Source organism: Fistularia commersonii, chromosome 23 (assembly GCF_037954325.1).
Source record: "Fistularia commersonii isolate RoL2024-O1a breed Wild chromosome 23, RoL_Fcom_v1.0, whole genome shotgun sequence".
In the NCBI taxonomy this organism is placed as follows: Eukaryota; Metazoa; Chordata; class Actinopteri; order Syngnathiformes; family Fistulariidae; genus Fistularia; species Fistularia commersonii.
Window position 1 is genome coordinate 6,177,304 of NC_141306.1, and position 13,487 is coordinate 6,190,790.

At 46.9% G+C, this 13,487-nt stretch overlaps 1 protein-coding gene across 1 annotated transcript in view; it reads right to left on the reverse strand.

Moving 5' to 3' along the window:
* Positions 1-670: 670 nt before the first annotated feature.
* grin2ba (glutamate receptor, ionotropic, N-methyl D-aspartate 2B, genome duplicate a) overlaps positions 671-13,487 on the reverse strand; it is a 114,529-nt gene continuing 101,712 nt past the window's right edge. Inside the window, exons 16-17 of the mRNA XM_086170805.1 lie at positions 8,952-9,190; positions 671-4,563 (exon numbers count right to left, since the gene is read on the reverse strand). Of these exons, the coding sequence (XP_086026931.1) occupies positions 2,239-4,563; positions 8,952-9,190 (2,564 nt within the window). The 3' untranslated portion in view covers positions 671-2,238. The remainder of the gene's footprint in view (positions 4,564-8,951; positions 9,191-13,487) is intronic.

Here is a 13,487-nt window from a genome sequence, read left to right on the forward strand (position 1 = left end):
GGATAAGGCATGTCTACCGAGTGCCTGGACCCACGCGAGGTAAAGGTCCTGTGCAATAAATGAGGCTTCTCCAGCTAAAAAGACTATATATATATACATATATATACATATATATATATATGTATATATATGTGTGTGTGTGTGTGTGTGTGTATATATATCAGTAAAAGTAAAAAGCCGGAAAGCTTTTGCAAGAAGGCTGCCTTTGCGACACCCGTTCAGGGCGCGACAGGGGCCTTTTCTCAAATAGACATCCTCCTCAACTGCAGCCACTCTCAGCATCATTGTCACAGAGCAACACAAACGACAGTGCATATATCGGTCGCACACGTGTCCAAACCAGGCTCTCCGTTCGCCTCGTTTTTCGATTATTTGTTTTTTTTCGAGCAATGCCGTCTGTGTGATACCAACGAGAGGCCAAAAAGTAGATGCCTGGTGACTGTTCCCATGTAACCTGAATTAAAGTTGAGTAAAGGCTGCCGTGCTGTGAAGTGAGTCACATCAGTCACTCTGTGACACTCGGATGTCCTGAATAAAACAGCGTCAGGTTCATAAAGCGCTGCCCACACTTGACTCCTCATATCATTGTACGAAGTTATAAAACGTCTCCAACGACAACAACGTCTTGTATCGAAACGGTCACCAGCAGCATTCGTAGCCAGTTGTAACTTCTTTTTTTTTTTTTTTTGTTGTTTTTTTGTTTGTTCATTTTTTTTTTTTAAACTCCAGTTTTGGCACATAAACATGAAGAAAACATAAAAACAGCCAGAAAGCGCGCCGGTCCGTCCTGGTGCCGCTGCATGAGGACCGCGTGTGAACTGGAGGACACATCCACCGGAGACCGTTAAGGCACGTCCGTCCTCTCAGTATCTTCAGTTCTCAGCTTCTGACTGAAACGCGTCGTTCACAGTAGCACAAGATCGTATGGACAGACAGCATGTGGTTATTTTCAAGTGTGTGTGTGTGTGTGTGTGTGTGTGTGTGTGTGTGTGTGTGTGTTTGTGTATTTCTGTACTGTCTCCAAAACATTAAACAAGGGTCTGTCAACTCTTAATATGTTAGTAAAATCCCTTCGGAAGTCATTTTCCACCGGGAGGAAATAAATAAAAAGATATGAGCATGGAGTAAACCATTCTTCGTGAAAACCGGCATTTTTGAAAAAAAAAAAAAAAAAAAAAAAAGCAAAAAGGACTCAGTCTTTCTGGCTTCTGGTTGAACTAAGAACAACCTTCCTAATGCCGGTAGGGGCGGTTGGGGATGTGGGGGGGCGGCAGAAGAAGACGAGTTTACCGAACAGCTGTGAAATTTACAGACAGAAAATAAACCCAAAAAAAAAAAAAAAATCAAGAAGCAGTGATATAATCAGCAATAAAATGATTATTCACAATATTATTATTGTTATTATTGTTGTTCCTATACCCTGTTTTTTTTTCTATAAGAATAACTTATTATATCATTCATGATTGTATTTCTCATAGCAAACGAGATCGGCTCTTTTGGCGTCGGGGATGGAGGTGGCCGGGGCGGGACGGGGGGGGGGGGGGGGGGGGAGGTGCAGATAAACGAGGAGAGAGGGGAAAACAACTGAGGACGGAGGGATTCACAGGCCAGGCTGTCTCCTTCCAGGGAGAGATGGAAGGAACGGCACTGGTCGTAACCTGCGCCGTCACTTAAAGGTGACTATGTCTTCTTTCTCCGGTGGCACGGTGAGGGGGGGGCGACGGGGGTCAGTTGGTTCCTCTCTAAGGTTTTCGTTCCCTCGCCGGCACTCGGCGGGGTGTGGGGGCCGTAGGATCTCACCGGGTTCACGCGTTCCCGTATCCAACATAGACGGGGGGGGGGTGTCGCCTCGATGTGATGACGGCCGGCGGCAGGCGTGGAGTTGAGTGCGTCCGTGAGGCTGAAGGCGGGGGAAATGCTGATTGGACGGAAAGGGAGAGTAGCTTTGGCCATTTCTGAGGGAGGGTTAAAATCTCGTGCCTCCCCGGGGTGTCCTGAATTTCTAAGCGAAATTTTCTCGCAAAATAAAGATTTCTCTTTCCGCGTCTCTTAATTTTGCAGTCCGGCTCGGCGTCTTCCTCCTCCGGCTCCCTCGTCCCGGCTCATTATGGGATAGGGTTGCAGTGTGTGGACAGTGTCTTAAAATCATCCCTGATCTCCTAACACTACATACCTCTATTCCCCTCCTCCTTCACCTTTACGCTTCACCCCAACCTCCACCTCCGCTCTCTCTCTCTCTCACACATCAGACTCAATGCTGGAGAGTTTTTCGTATACATGGCCATTGCTTCCATTGAAAGGACGTGGGGGGCCGACCCCAAGCATGGAGCCGTGATGGTTCATTCCACCCAGGCTTAGCTCTTTTGGGAACCGGGGCGCCACATTGGACATCACCCCAGCTGTGGCAGATGCTGGCAGGTATGATGTCGAACTGATCTGGGCCCTGAAGTCACTTCGGCTGTTTTTGGCGACCTGCTGCTGCTGCTGCTGCTGCTGCTGCTGCTGCTGCTGCTGCTTCTTCATGTAATACTGCTTCGCTCCGTGCATCAGACACTGGTCATCGCCGAATGTGGGTATAAAGGGGTTTTGGTTTATCCGGTCTGGGTAAAGAGATTTGGATAAAGAAAATGCTGCGCCGCCTCCTCCTTCCATCAACGACCTGTCCCTGTCCCTCACATCTCTCTCCCCGACGGAGCGGCGATGGAGGCCGTCTCCTCCTCTGAACAGCCCGAAAGGCGATCGGCCTTCGCCCCCGTAAAACAGCGGGTCCCTGTCCCTCTCCCTCTCCCTCTCCGAGCCCCCGTGACGCTCAAATATGTGTGCAAAGGGGCTGGTGCCCTCCATGTAGCGCTCCTTCTCCTTCAAGCTAACACTTCTGGGCGGAGGCAGCATTCCTCCCATACCTCCGCCGCTCATCCCTCCGGCGCCCCCTAAGCCGCCCAACAAGCTTCCCATGCTGCCCAACTCTTCTTTTTGAAGGTCAACAAAGGCATCGTACGAGTGCTGCCGCCTGAGTGGCTTGCCGAATCCTCCGCTCTTCCTCCTCTGCTGGGCCTGAGATTGAGACTGCGGGACTGCGCCCATACCTCCTCCTCCTCCTCCGCCTCCGCCTCCACCTTTCCCTCCCCCCATTTGTTCCAAGAGGTGGTTGTTGTCCTCACTTATATCATAGAGGTTTCCTGTCTTTTTACAGCCTTCGCAGCGCATGCAGGTGGCGGAGCTGGGGCGGCTGCCTCCTCCGCCGCCGGAGGACCCGCAACTTATACCGCCGCCGTACCCTCCGCCCCCTCCGCCGTGTATGGACATCTGCTTGCCTCCTCCTCCTCCTCCCCCGCTGGCCCGACAGTTCCTGCATTCCCAGTCTCCCCCGGCCAGCCCCGATCCGCCGCCGCTCTTTGAATCGGACTTCTTGGGTTTGTTCTTCAGGAAATCGTCCACTGGAACCAGAGAGGTGCAAGTGGGCACTCCTCCATCTCTACTCCCGGGACCTTCTGTCAGGTCCACATGTTCCCACTGGGGGACGCCCTCTTTCGGCCGGAACTGGTCCAAATAAAAATCCCTCACGCTTTCCTTTTCTCTGAAGATATAGGAGTTGCCCTCATTGTTTGCTCCTCCGCTCCCTCCGCGCTTGCGCTCAGAGGGCAAAAGTGGCGGGGAGGCCGCGTGGTGTCCGTGGTAGTGGTGGTGGCTGATGTGGTAGGGTTTCCTCTTATAGCCCAGCTCAATCTCGTCCAGCTCCCGTCTGGATTTAGCGGAAGCCGGCCTCTTTTTCAGACTATCGCGGTACTGTTTGCGCTTCTTGGCATTGCCCTCCAGGTTCCCGTACGTCACCGTGTGCGTGGAGATGTCCGAGACGTCGGAACGTATATTCCCATCCTCGTCTCCTCTGCCTCCACAGTAACCGTGCCCGGGGATGTAGGTGGAACTCGAAGCCCCGCCCTTAAAAGAAAACTTTCCGTACAGATCGGGGAGGCCTCCCTGAAAGCCCTGGCCCGAGGGGGGAGTCTGTCCGGAGAGCAGGTCAAATTTACTCATGTTCCTGTGGGTCAGGGCGGAGCAGGGCTGGGTGGTGAAAATTGGAGCCACGCCTCCACCCAGGCTGTCGCAATCGAACATGCCGCCCTCCAAGGAACTAGCGCTGCCCAAACTATGCGGCCTGTTGGGAGGGGGCCCGCTGAGCCCCAGCGTGGAGCCATGATGGTGCAGGTAGTGGTCCTGGTAAAGATTGCTGTCCTTCATGTGGATGTTGCCGAACGTCCTCTCTACCTCGCTGATGTAGTCGCTGAACATGTTGTCTTCCGGTAAATACGGTGGCTTGCAGTCCGAGTGGCCCGCCAAGCTACGCCGGTGTTCGGAGATGTCGTAAACGGACGACTCGCGGCGGATGAAGTCCAGGGCGCTGTGCGGCGAGCCGTTCACCCCTGACAGAGAGGCCATGTTTTTGGCGGTGCGTAGGAGACGCATGATATTGGAATGGGTGTTGTTCATGGTCGCCGAGGGAGAGTTCAATGCCGAGCTGCTTTTCTCTTCAATTTGGACCCCGTGAATGCAGCTGTAGATGCCCTGTGAGGGAGACACGCAGGCAGAAGTAGAATTAGAGATAGAATTTGCAGATTTAATTCACTCTATCCTATGCAATAGGCAAAAGGGCAGTTTTTCCCTTGCCGCTGTCGTCCGTGGCTTCCTCACGGGGGAATGTTGGGTCTCTATAAAACATTTTAAAACATGTGGTCAGACCTACTTTTTATGTGTCATGAGATTAGTGCACCTTGTGATTTGGTGCAAAATAATATAAAATTCGATCCAACCTGACTAATGTGTCACATCATCAGTCATGTTTTCATGTTACGTGAACAATTTGTTGAGGAGATAAAATAATGAAAAACACCTAACATGTAAAACCATTCATGGATTTAGTTTTTATTGCAAACCTGAAGATTACTCAATAAACAAATTTCTACACTGAGTTTGCAGACTGTTCACTCACTCACCTCACAGCGGACAGATTTCAACCAGCATCTTCATCATTATTTGTTGATATTATTTACAGATTTGATAAAAAAAAAACATATGCGTCTTATTGAACTATCAGATTCTATATAAGATCAATTTGTTTGTGAAAAGGAATACAGATGGTCAGAGGTTACTGCACGGAGATTGACGCTATAAAATAATGTTCCCTTTTGTTTGGTGTTGTTTATTTATTGAACAGTCATCTTTTAGTAATGGTGAATGAACGCAGGTCTGTGAATGATGGGAAATAAGATGATAAATGTGACTTCTGGGGAAATAAAAAAAATACATTATGGTGCTGATTTGAAAAAAGAGAGACATATTTTGTTTTATGCCGCATCTCAAATCGGCCTAAGGTCAAGTGAGCGGATGGTTCTGCTGACGCTGTCGATACCTCAGTGAAGGAATACAGTATATACTGGGTAAAAAGTGATGTACAAAACAACATAACTCACAGTTGGTAGCATGTGCTACATTAGCAGGGGGAAGATGGAGTAAGACAGGGCGAGGGAGTGTGAAGATTCAGGGGACGCTGCGGCTGCAGAGTGGGTGATTGATACCGGCGAGGAGGTTGTTAAACCCCTGAGTCCTACTGGTCAATATCTTTCATCAATGTGATTAGAATTTGGCCGAACAATATCCCCTGGCAGTTATGAAATAGCCCGGTTCAAAACAATACCCGGCAAAGAAAAAAGGCCAGGGCGAGCGGACCGCGGTGTTGCATTATGGTGTCAGAAAGACGAAGTGCTCTATTTGCATCCTGTGATGTACAATACAATATTCAGATAGATGAAGGAGAGCCAATCAGGCATGACGGATGGCGCGGTGGAGGATCGGATCGATTTTCAGCAATGATTTTATTCAGTTTTCTCTGATGTCTGTAAATAAAAGGGCTCCGCGGCCAATGTTCAACGATCACCTGACCCCGACCCTGCTCGCCATAGCTGAGGTCGTCGGGGTCGAAAGGTCAGACGGCTGTCGAAAGCTCCGTCTTTTCCACTGTTGACCTATAAATCCTTCCCACCTCCACCTTTTATTCTCAAATATGACTCATTGACCCTCACTTCTCCTTCCACTCACCGCTCCTTTCCGCTGGTTAATTTGCAAAACGGCTGCAATGCAGCAAGGAGCCATTCATCCCTAAGTCTGGTATTGCAGGTAACGTTCGCTTTTATTTTTACAGAAAAACAAAAGAGGCCCAAAAAGTATTAGAAAACCAGATGTCGATTGTTATTTTGGAGTTGAGACAAACATCGACCTGCCAGGGTTTTCATTGTTAGTTGTTTGTTTGGAGACGTTCTGGAGTGTTTTTCTGATCCCTTTCTGTCATATTTTTCCCTTCCATTAGTCTGCTCGCAGCGATTCCATCACTTCACCTCCATTTTTAATCTCTCGTTGTCGTGGCTGCATTTGAATCCGTCAGCTGTTCCCACTTGCCGCATCTTTTGCACCGTCTCATCCGAGACGGGAGGACACAACTACATCCTGAATATCTTTTACGGTAAGGCGCTGACCTTTTACGTGACTTTTAAGTTCTTTCACAAACACACACCGCTCGTGAGTGCGTGTATGTGCGCTCGCGCTCGGGTCACCACACACACACACAGGAGGCGCATCAAAATCGCAGACCTAACCGAGTGATTGCTGCTTTGTACTCGGCAGCAGATTTGATCTAGTCTACATGTCGGCGTAATTTGATGGTTGGCAAATCGCTGCTGGCTCACAGTAACGCTGGGTGATTATTTGGGCAGGATTTGTGAATAGTAATATCTGCAGCCCGAGGGGTCCCTAAGAATTTTCAATACACCAGGGGATCACGGTAAAATCTATAAGTGATTACAGCGGTGCACGGAGGCAGGAAATCAACGAATAACTAACAAATAGCTGCTCGCTATGTGAAACCGCGAGCGGTGAGGCTACACGCGCCATATCGAAATTTAATACAGCCCCTGTGTGGTGTGAGCACTCAGTGCAAATGAACTCAGCTATGATGTGATGTGAGAGCTGTGGAAAGAGGGGTGATTACACCTCTAATACATTTATTGTTCTAAAGTCATCAGAGGCCTTTTTAATCGATATAATTAATTTGTTTCAGTGTCGCAGGTGGAACCTGGAGGGGCAGGTGGCGGCGGGGGTGGCGGGGCGCTCACAAAGGGACTGAGTCAATCTAAGGAAGTGGAAGCTAACCAACCATGAAGCCATGTGACTCACGCTAACCGTGACAGATGATTCATTTTGTACACTCCCCGAGCTTAAACGTTAATTGCACCAATGACAATAAACTTTATTGGATTACGCTGTGAAATTAAAAAACGTGGAATCAATCTGAGTGGCGGAGGAAAGGGGAGGGGAGAAAAAGGGAAGAATTGACCGAGGCTGGAGAGAATGAGAAGGAGACAATGCGATGCGGAGGATTGTGGAAAGATAATCAACTGTAATTTTCACTGTATCTCTTTCACAATGACTTGGCGCGGCTGATAAAAATGACTGCTCTCTATGAATAGTTCTGCCACATATTTCAGCACACTGGATTGTCTCGCTGTGTGTGTGTGTGTGTGTGTGTGTGTGTGTGTGTCCACGCCGAACATTTATTTGTGTTGTCCCATTACAATCATGACAGAGGTCAATCCCTTTTTTTTTTTTTTTTTAGCCAAGATCGATGGCTGAATGTCTGTCATCACACACACACACGCATACACACACACACACACAGATACACACACACATTAAAACGACATGATGATCAAAAACAACATCAAGCAGCTGGTCTTTGGAAATGAAGAGTCTCTTGACATTTTTGCAGCTGATTTTGCATACACGCACACGCTTGGGTTCTCCATGAGGACGCGAAACTAATGAATGCGATAAGTGACAAAGAAAAACGTGTCCGGGGCCGGCGCGGAAGCGCCCGCGTTGCCGTAACAACATATCAAATTGAGGGAGAGGGAGCCGTTAATTAGCAAAGCGTCCCGGCCCGCAGCCGCTCACCTTTTCAGACAGACAGTGAATTACATCGGAGCTGTGTCAAAACAATTGGAATACAAATCAAATACCTCGGGGTGACTTTGGCTCCCCCAGGATCGAGTAATCTACCCTCTAACCGCTCTGCGGCTGATTTTTGCTGAGTGAAATATTGATTTTGGCTGAACACTTTGTAAATATATACCTCGTGGACACAGGAAAGGTCTGAGCATCAAACGGTCACAGGAAAAGGCTTTTATATCTGCAGGTTGAGCTCTTATTAAATGTGACCAATAAAGATCTCCAAGTCGTGCTAATGGGGTTCTTTGATATTACATAAATACCACTGGATAATATTAGCATAAAGGATAACAGGACGGATCGTCTGACTGACAAACTCAAAGGACTAAGTCCAAAAAGCATGGCAAAAGTTACTCCAGTCTAATCAAGTGAGTTTAAAAATGAGTATTAAACCTCAGCCAAAGAGACAAATGACAATGACTACGGTCTCTGACTGGCAGACGGCTCTCAAATCTTTACAAGTTCAATCAAAAATCCCCTGGACGGCTGAGGGGATTTTAAAAAAAATACAATGATGTCAATGACATATGTCGTGTTCGTCGCGCGAAGTCTTTGCCCTGCTTTGAGATAGCGATCTGCTCGACCGCTCCGTCATCAGATAACACACCTGCAATTAAACAACTTGTCGGTAGCATTGGCCGTCATCTGTTATGACTTTTCTCCGCTATCCTGCCTGGTGTTTCTGCACACCAGGAATTTCGATTCAGCCGCAACTGTTAGCGGACACATCATATCATTTACATAAACTATCACCTCGCGTGACGATTTCGATTTTGACAGTTTTGAACCGCACCGGATGGACGGCCTTTTCTCATGGACAACACAAGAGTTGATATCCTGATTCGGAAAATATGCCGGGGTGTGTTTCCTCCCGACCCCCCCCCGCACAGCCTCACCCTGCTGATAGAGAAGACGAAGCCGGGCCGGCCCGAGCAGACCCCCATGAAGCAGAAGCGCAGCTGCCAGTAGAACCAGTGCTCGCAGATGAAGGTGATCAATGACAGCGCCATGGCGGCGCCGAGCATGTAGAAGACCCCGGCCATATTGTCCACGTCGAGCTGGCTGGACATCACCTCGTTCTTCTCGTGGTGACAGATCCCGGTCAACCACAGGGACTCCAACTCCTCCATCTCACCTGGACGGACAAGAGATGATCACGCGTAAAGAGGATGGAGGTGCAGATATGAAATAGCTCAATATAATAATTGAGTAATAAATGGGGTTTCGAAAAAACGACGACGATCAGTTTTCCTCTCCAAATGAGTAAAAAAAAAAGTGAGTTGATCCTTCGGTAATAACCGAAATGAAACAAAATTTAAAACAATAATACCGTAACACAACATCAAAGATTATCCCTGAACTTGAAAACTACACCACACTGCAGAAGATCTAATTACAAAGTCCATTCCACTTCCTTTATTCAATTTTTATATGCTACTTTTGGTCAGCATCATTACGGCACTTGCAATTTGTTTCCCATGGAAAGTACATTGAATACTGTGGCGACAGGAAGCGCCGCAACTTCTGATGGAGATAAATCTGAGGTGATGATGCAAAGAAGACTCAAAGTCTGCGCTCTCCTCAATTGTTTATCTTCGTAAAGAAAAAAATCAGGAGGAAACATAAGATTTATCCTGGTCGATAATAAAACTGGCCATCTTCTCTGAAAATATCACCGTCATTAGAGACTTGGTGTCGGAGCGGGATCCTGCTCGGAAATTTAAAAGCTAGCTTGAACCGCCAACAGGACGGATTAATGATCTCGTCTGTTCAAGAGAGCAAATAAAAACATCGACAGTTCTCGGCTCATTCTAAGGAATTTAAAGTCTTCACATTAGCGAGACACCATCGTCCTTCCTAACATTTGTGAACCCTACTTTTATTGTTTTGGCCGCTTTCTGACACCTGTCATATATTTCCCGCTTGGTCCGGCACCAGACGACCCAGGGTCCAGCCCACTTGGCTCCCCACATGAGTCTGATTACTTTCTAGGCCAACGGGAGGCGAGCGGAGGGTGAGGCACGCGAAAGTGACATTCAAAAGCTCGGCCAGCAAAGACAGCAGGGTTGAATGGTGTGGCAGTGGAACTGGATGATGTTCCATGCGTACGTACAGATCTACGTACAAATATACATACATATGTTTAAGCGGCGAGTAAAAAGTGAAAGACACAAAAAAGAACACAGAACTCTCTTATCTCAAAGATGTGCGCGCACACAGACACACACACACACACTTCTTGCTTACACACATAGCTACTCTCATTTTCAGAGGGCTGACCCATATTCATATGGACACACTCACACTCACACTCACACACACACACAAACACAGACACACACACACAGTGAAGAAATACACCAGGAGCTATACTGGCACCCCTAACTGGGACGCAGTATATTGGGCCCTGGAGGGCCATTGGTTCAGGATGCTCACAACATGCTGGCCTCTGCCCAAATAGACTAGCTACAACACACACACACACACACACACACACACACACACACACACACACACACACACACACACACACACACACACACAGACACACACACACACATATGTATGAATTTCTTCTGTATGGACAAGAACATGTTCCAGCTTTTGGAGTCCAAATCAAATATCATCAGACATTTCTACATCCAGAATGAATATATTCAACATGTCTTTTTTTTTTTATATATATCCATATATTTGATACACTATCTTATTTGGAAGAGGAGTTACTTGTAAATACTGTGAAGAATGCAGGCGAAACTCATTTTAGGCAGCAAGTCATCTCTGTGTTGTCATGAGGAGCGATGATCTGATGTGATGGATGGAGTATGTTGGGACGTTGACTTGAAAAAAACACAACTTCCTGAAAAATCATAATCTGCCTCTTTTGGTGTGACGGTTCGGCCCACTCAAATGTGTGAACAAAAGGCACATAATTAGCTTTCTGGGAAGATAGTTGGAGCTCTCTTTTTGAAAGTTTGCCCTTCACCATGGTTCGCTCAGGCTGGAGCAAAGACGGACGTGCCTCGGCGGTGAATTAGCTGCCCTGCCTAACCCCGGGACTCATAAACACTTGAGAAAACCGACCGATATATGACATGGCGTTAGCGCGAGTTCGGCGTGAACTACGTCTCCACATCAAGGATCAGCTGCAAGAAAGTATCATTACAATCAACAACTGGGTCTTCCCTTTATGCTAATAGCAGAAACAGTGGATCGTTAATGCAATGAGGGCCTGTGCCTACTAAGGTGCAAAACACAGAGCAAAGAATGTCCAAAGGATAAATCGGAAGGATAAATCTTCACCTAGGAATGTCGGCACAGAGCGTTTGACCAGGACAGTAGACTGAACCATGGAGGAAACATCTCCACGTGCTATTTGGGTCTTGAGGTCAAGAAATATCAGACAGCATGAATTGGACAGAAGTCTACAGAATCACTGAACTCCCACAGTATGATGTTTGAATATGATATTGTGAGAGCAGGGAGCAGGTGGATGAAATCTAGAGAGGTGTAGGTGTGCTCTGGAAAGGAGAGGAGTGAAGGTTAGCAACAGAGAAAGACAAAATGTGAGTAACCAAAGTGGAACCGCAAATTTACAGGGAGTGGAGATAAAGAAGATGGAGGATTTCAAGTGCATACGATGCAACAGCACTGAGAAAAAGACAAGAAGCAGAGCTGGAAGTAGGAGAGATAAAGATGTTGAGGTTCTCTTGGGAAGCGAGCAGGACGGACAGGGGGACAGCACGCGTTTGATGCTCTAGAGATAAAGTAAGACAGAGATTATTTGTACGTGTACAGTGGAGGGAGAGTGAAGATCAGGCTTGAGGAACGCTGAGGTCAGAAGGCAGGAGGCCTAGAGGAAGACCAGAGAGAAGATTTATGAATAGCGTGAAAGGGGATGTGAAGTTAGTTTGTTTTAGAGAAAAGGATACGGAGAGTAGGATTAAAATGTGGAAGATGATTTGCTGTGGTGACCCCCGAAGGGAGCGACCGAGATGAAAAGATGAAGAATTCGAACAAAGTTCGGAGCCAAAAGAAAGAGCGAGAGAGACAAATAAAGAAAAGGTAAAAACGACAACAAAAAAGCAAGAAAGCTGGTCAGAGTCTCCACAAAGTTGTTAAAGCTCTGTGCAAAACCTGGAACCTTTTCAAATCTGAATCTGAGGGCCAAAGAAGAAAAAAAAAAGACCCGCTCTAAACCGGCAGGGACAGCTTGTTGTCGGACTCGCAAAATGTGGGATGTGGCACTTGGTCTTTGTTCCGCGCCTCCTCCGCTGTTGTTGCATGGCTGGCAAAAAAAAAAAAAAAAAAAAGTGAAAACGAGAGCAGCGTTCAACCCAAAGAACATTTCTGAAATGTCAGCAACGAGAAAAGAATTCTCAACGCCTCATTACGTTGGAGTTTTTTAATAAAGAATTCAGTACACCCACTACAAACAATTAAGAAAACAATATGCTCGCCTCAGGAAGAACTGCTGGATCCAGCCTCCAAAGGTCTGGTTCGGTTTAAGAACAAAACCACTTTAGAACAAAACCACCAGGAAAAAAAAAAACAGCGGTTAAAGTTTCAATATCTAGTTTTGTGAAAATAGAAGTCGAACAGGACTTGCCAGATGCAAAGTTCCTTCATGATCAGGAATTTGAATCAACATTTGTCACATGATCGGGATTATGACAAACCCAAGCCTGGAGTTTGATGCAGACAGAAAAGTCTTCCTCCTCGGCTTTTCAATAACCAGAGGGCGTTTGTTCAAACTGTATCAAGTATCAACGTGACGTCTCAATTAAAACATTGTTACGAGGTCTGGGGCAGATTCGGTGAAATGGCGCCGCAACCTTACTGCTGTATTTTTCCGTGAAAGATGCAGATCTCGATGTGTATTGATGTTTATATGCTAGATATAATGGTTGAGGTGATCCTGAGATCATTATCCTGATCATTTGGTGAAGCAGAACAACACTATTTTCATTTGTTTTTTTTTTATTTGTGGCAAAGTGAACCCATTACATTTCCAGCTTTTGAACTTCTACCAAAGCAAATGTGCTTGTTGGTTAAAATGTAAATGTGCTTTTAAGAAGGTACATTTCTATATAAATAAAAAGCAAAATGACATTCTCAGAAAATATTCAGTAAGGCCCATAAGATTATTATCCAAAATCAGTCCGCCCGGAGCAAACTGTGACTGTTGTCTCTCATTACGTTGCCCTCACCTCGCATGTCACTGCAGTTTGTCATGTCTCCCGTTGCAAACATGGCGTACCTTGGCCTCGGACGACCGAGCGCACAAACTGACTCGGGGTTTTTCTCAATCGTGGCTCCTCCTCGTAACTCAGCCGTGGATGTACTGGATTTAGACTTCGTTTTGGCTTCAAGCAAAGATGTTCTCATCCCTGACAGATGGTATGCCGCCGAGACTACCATTAAAGATGCAA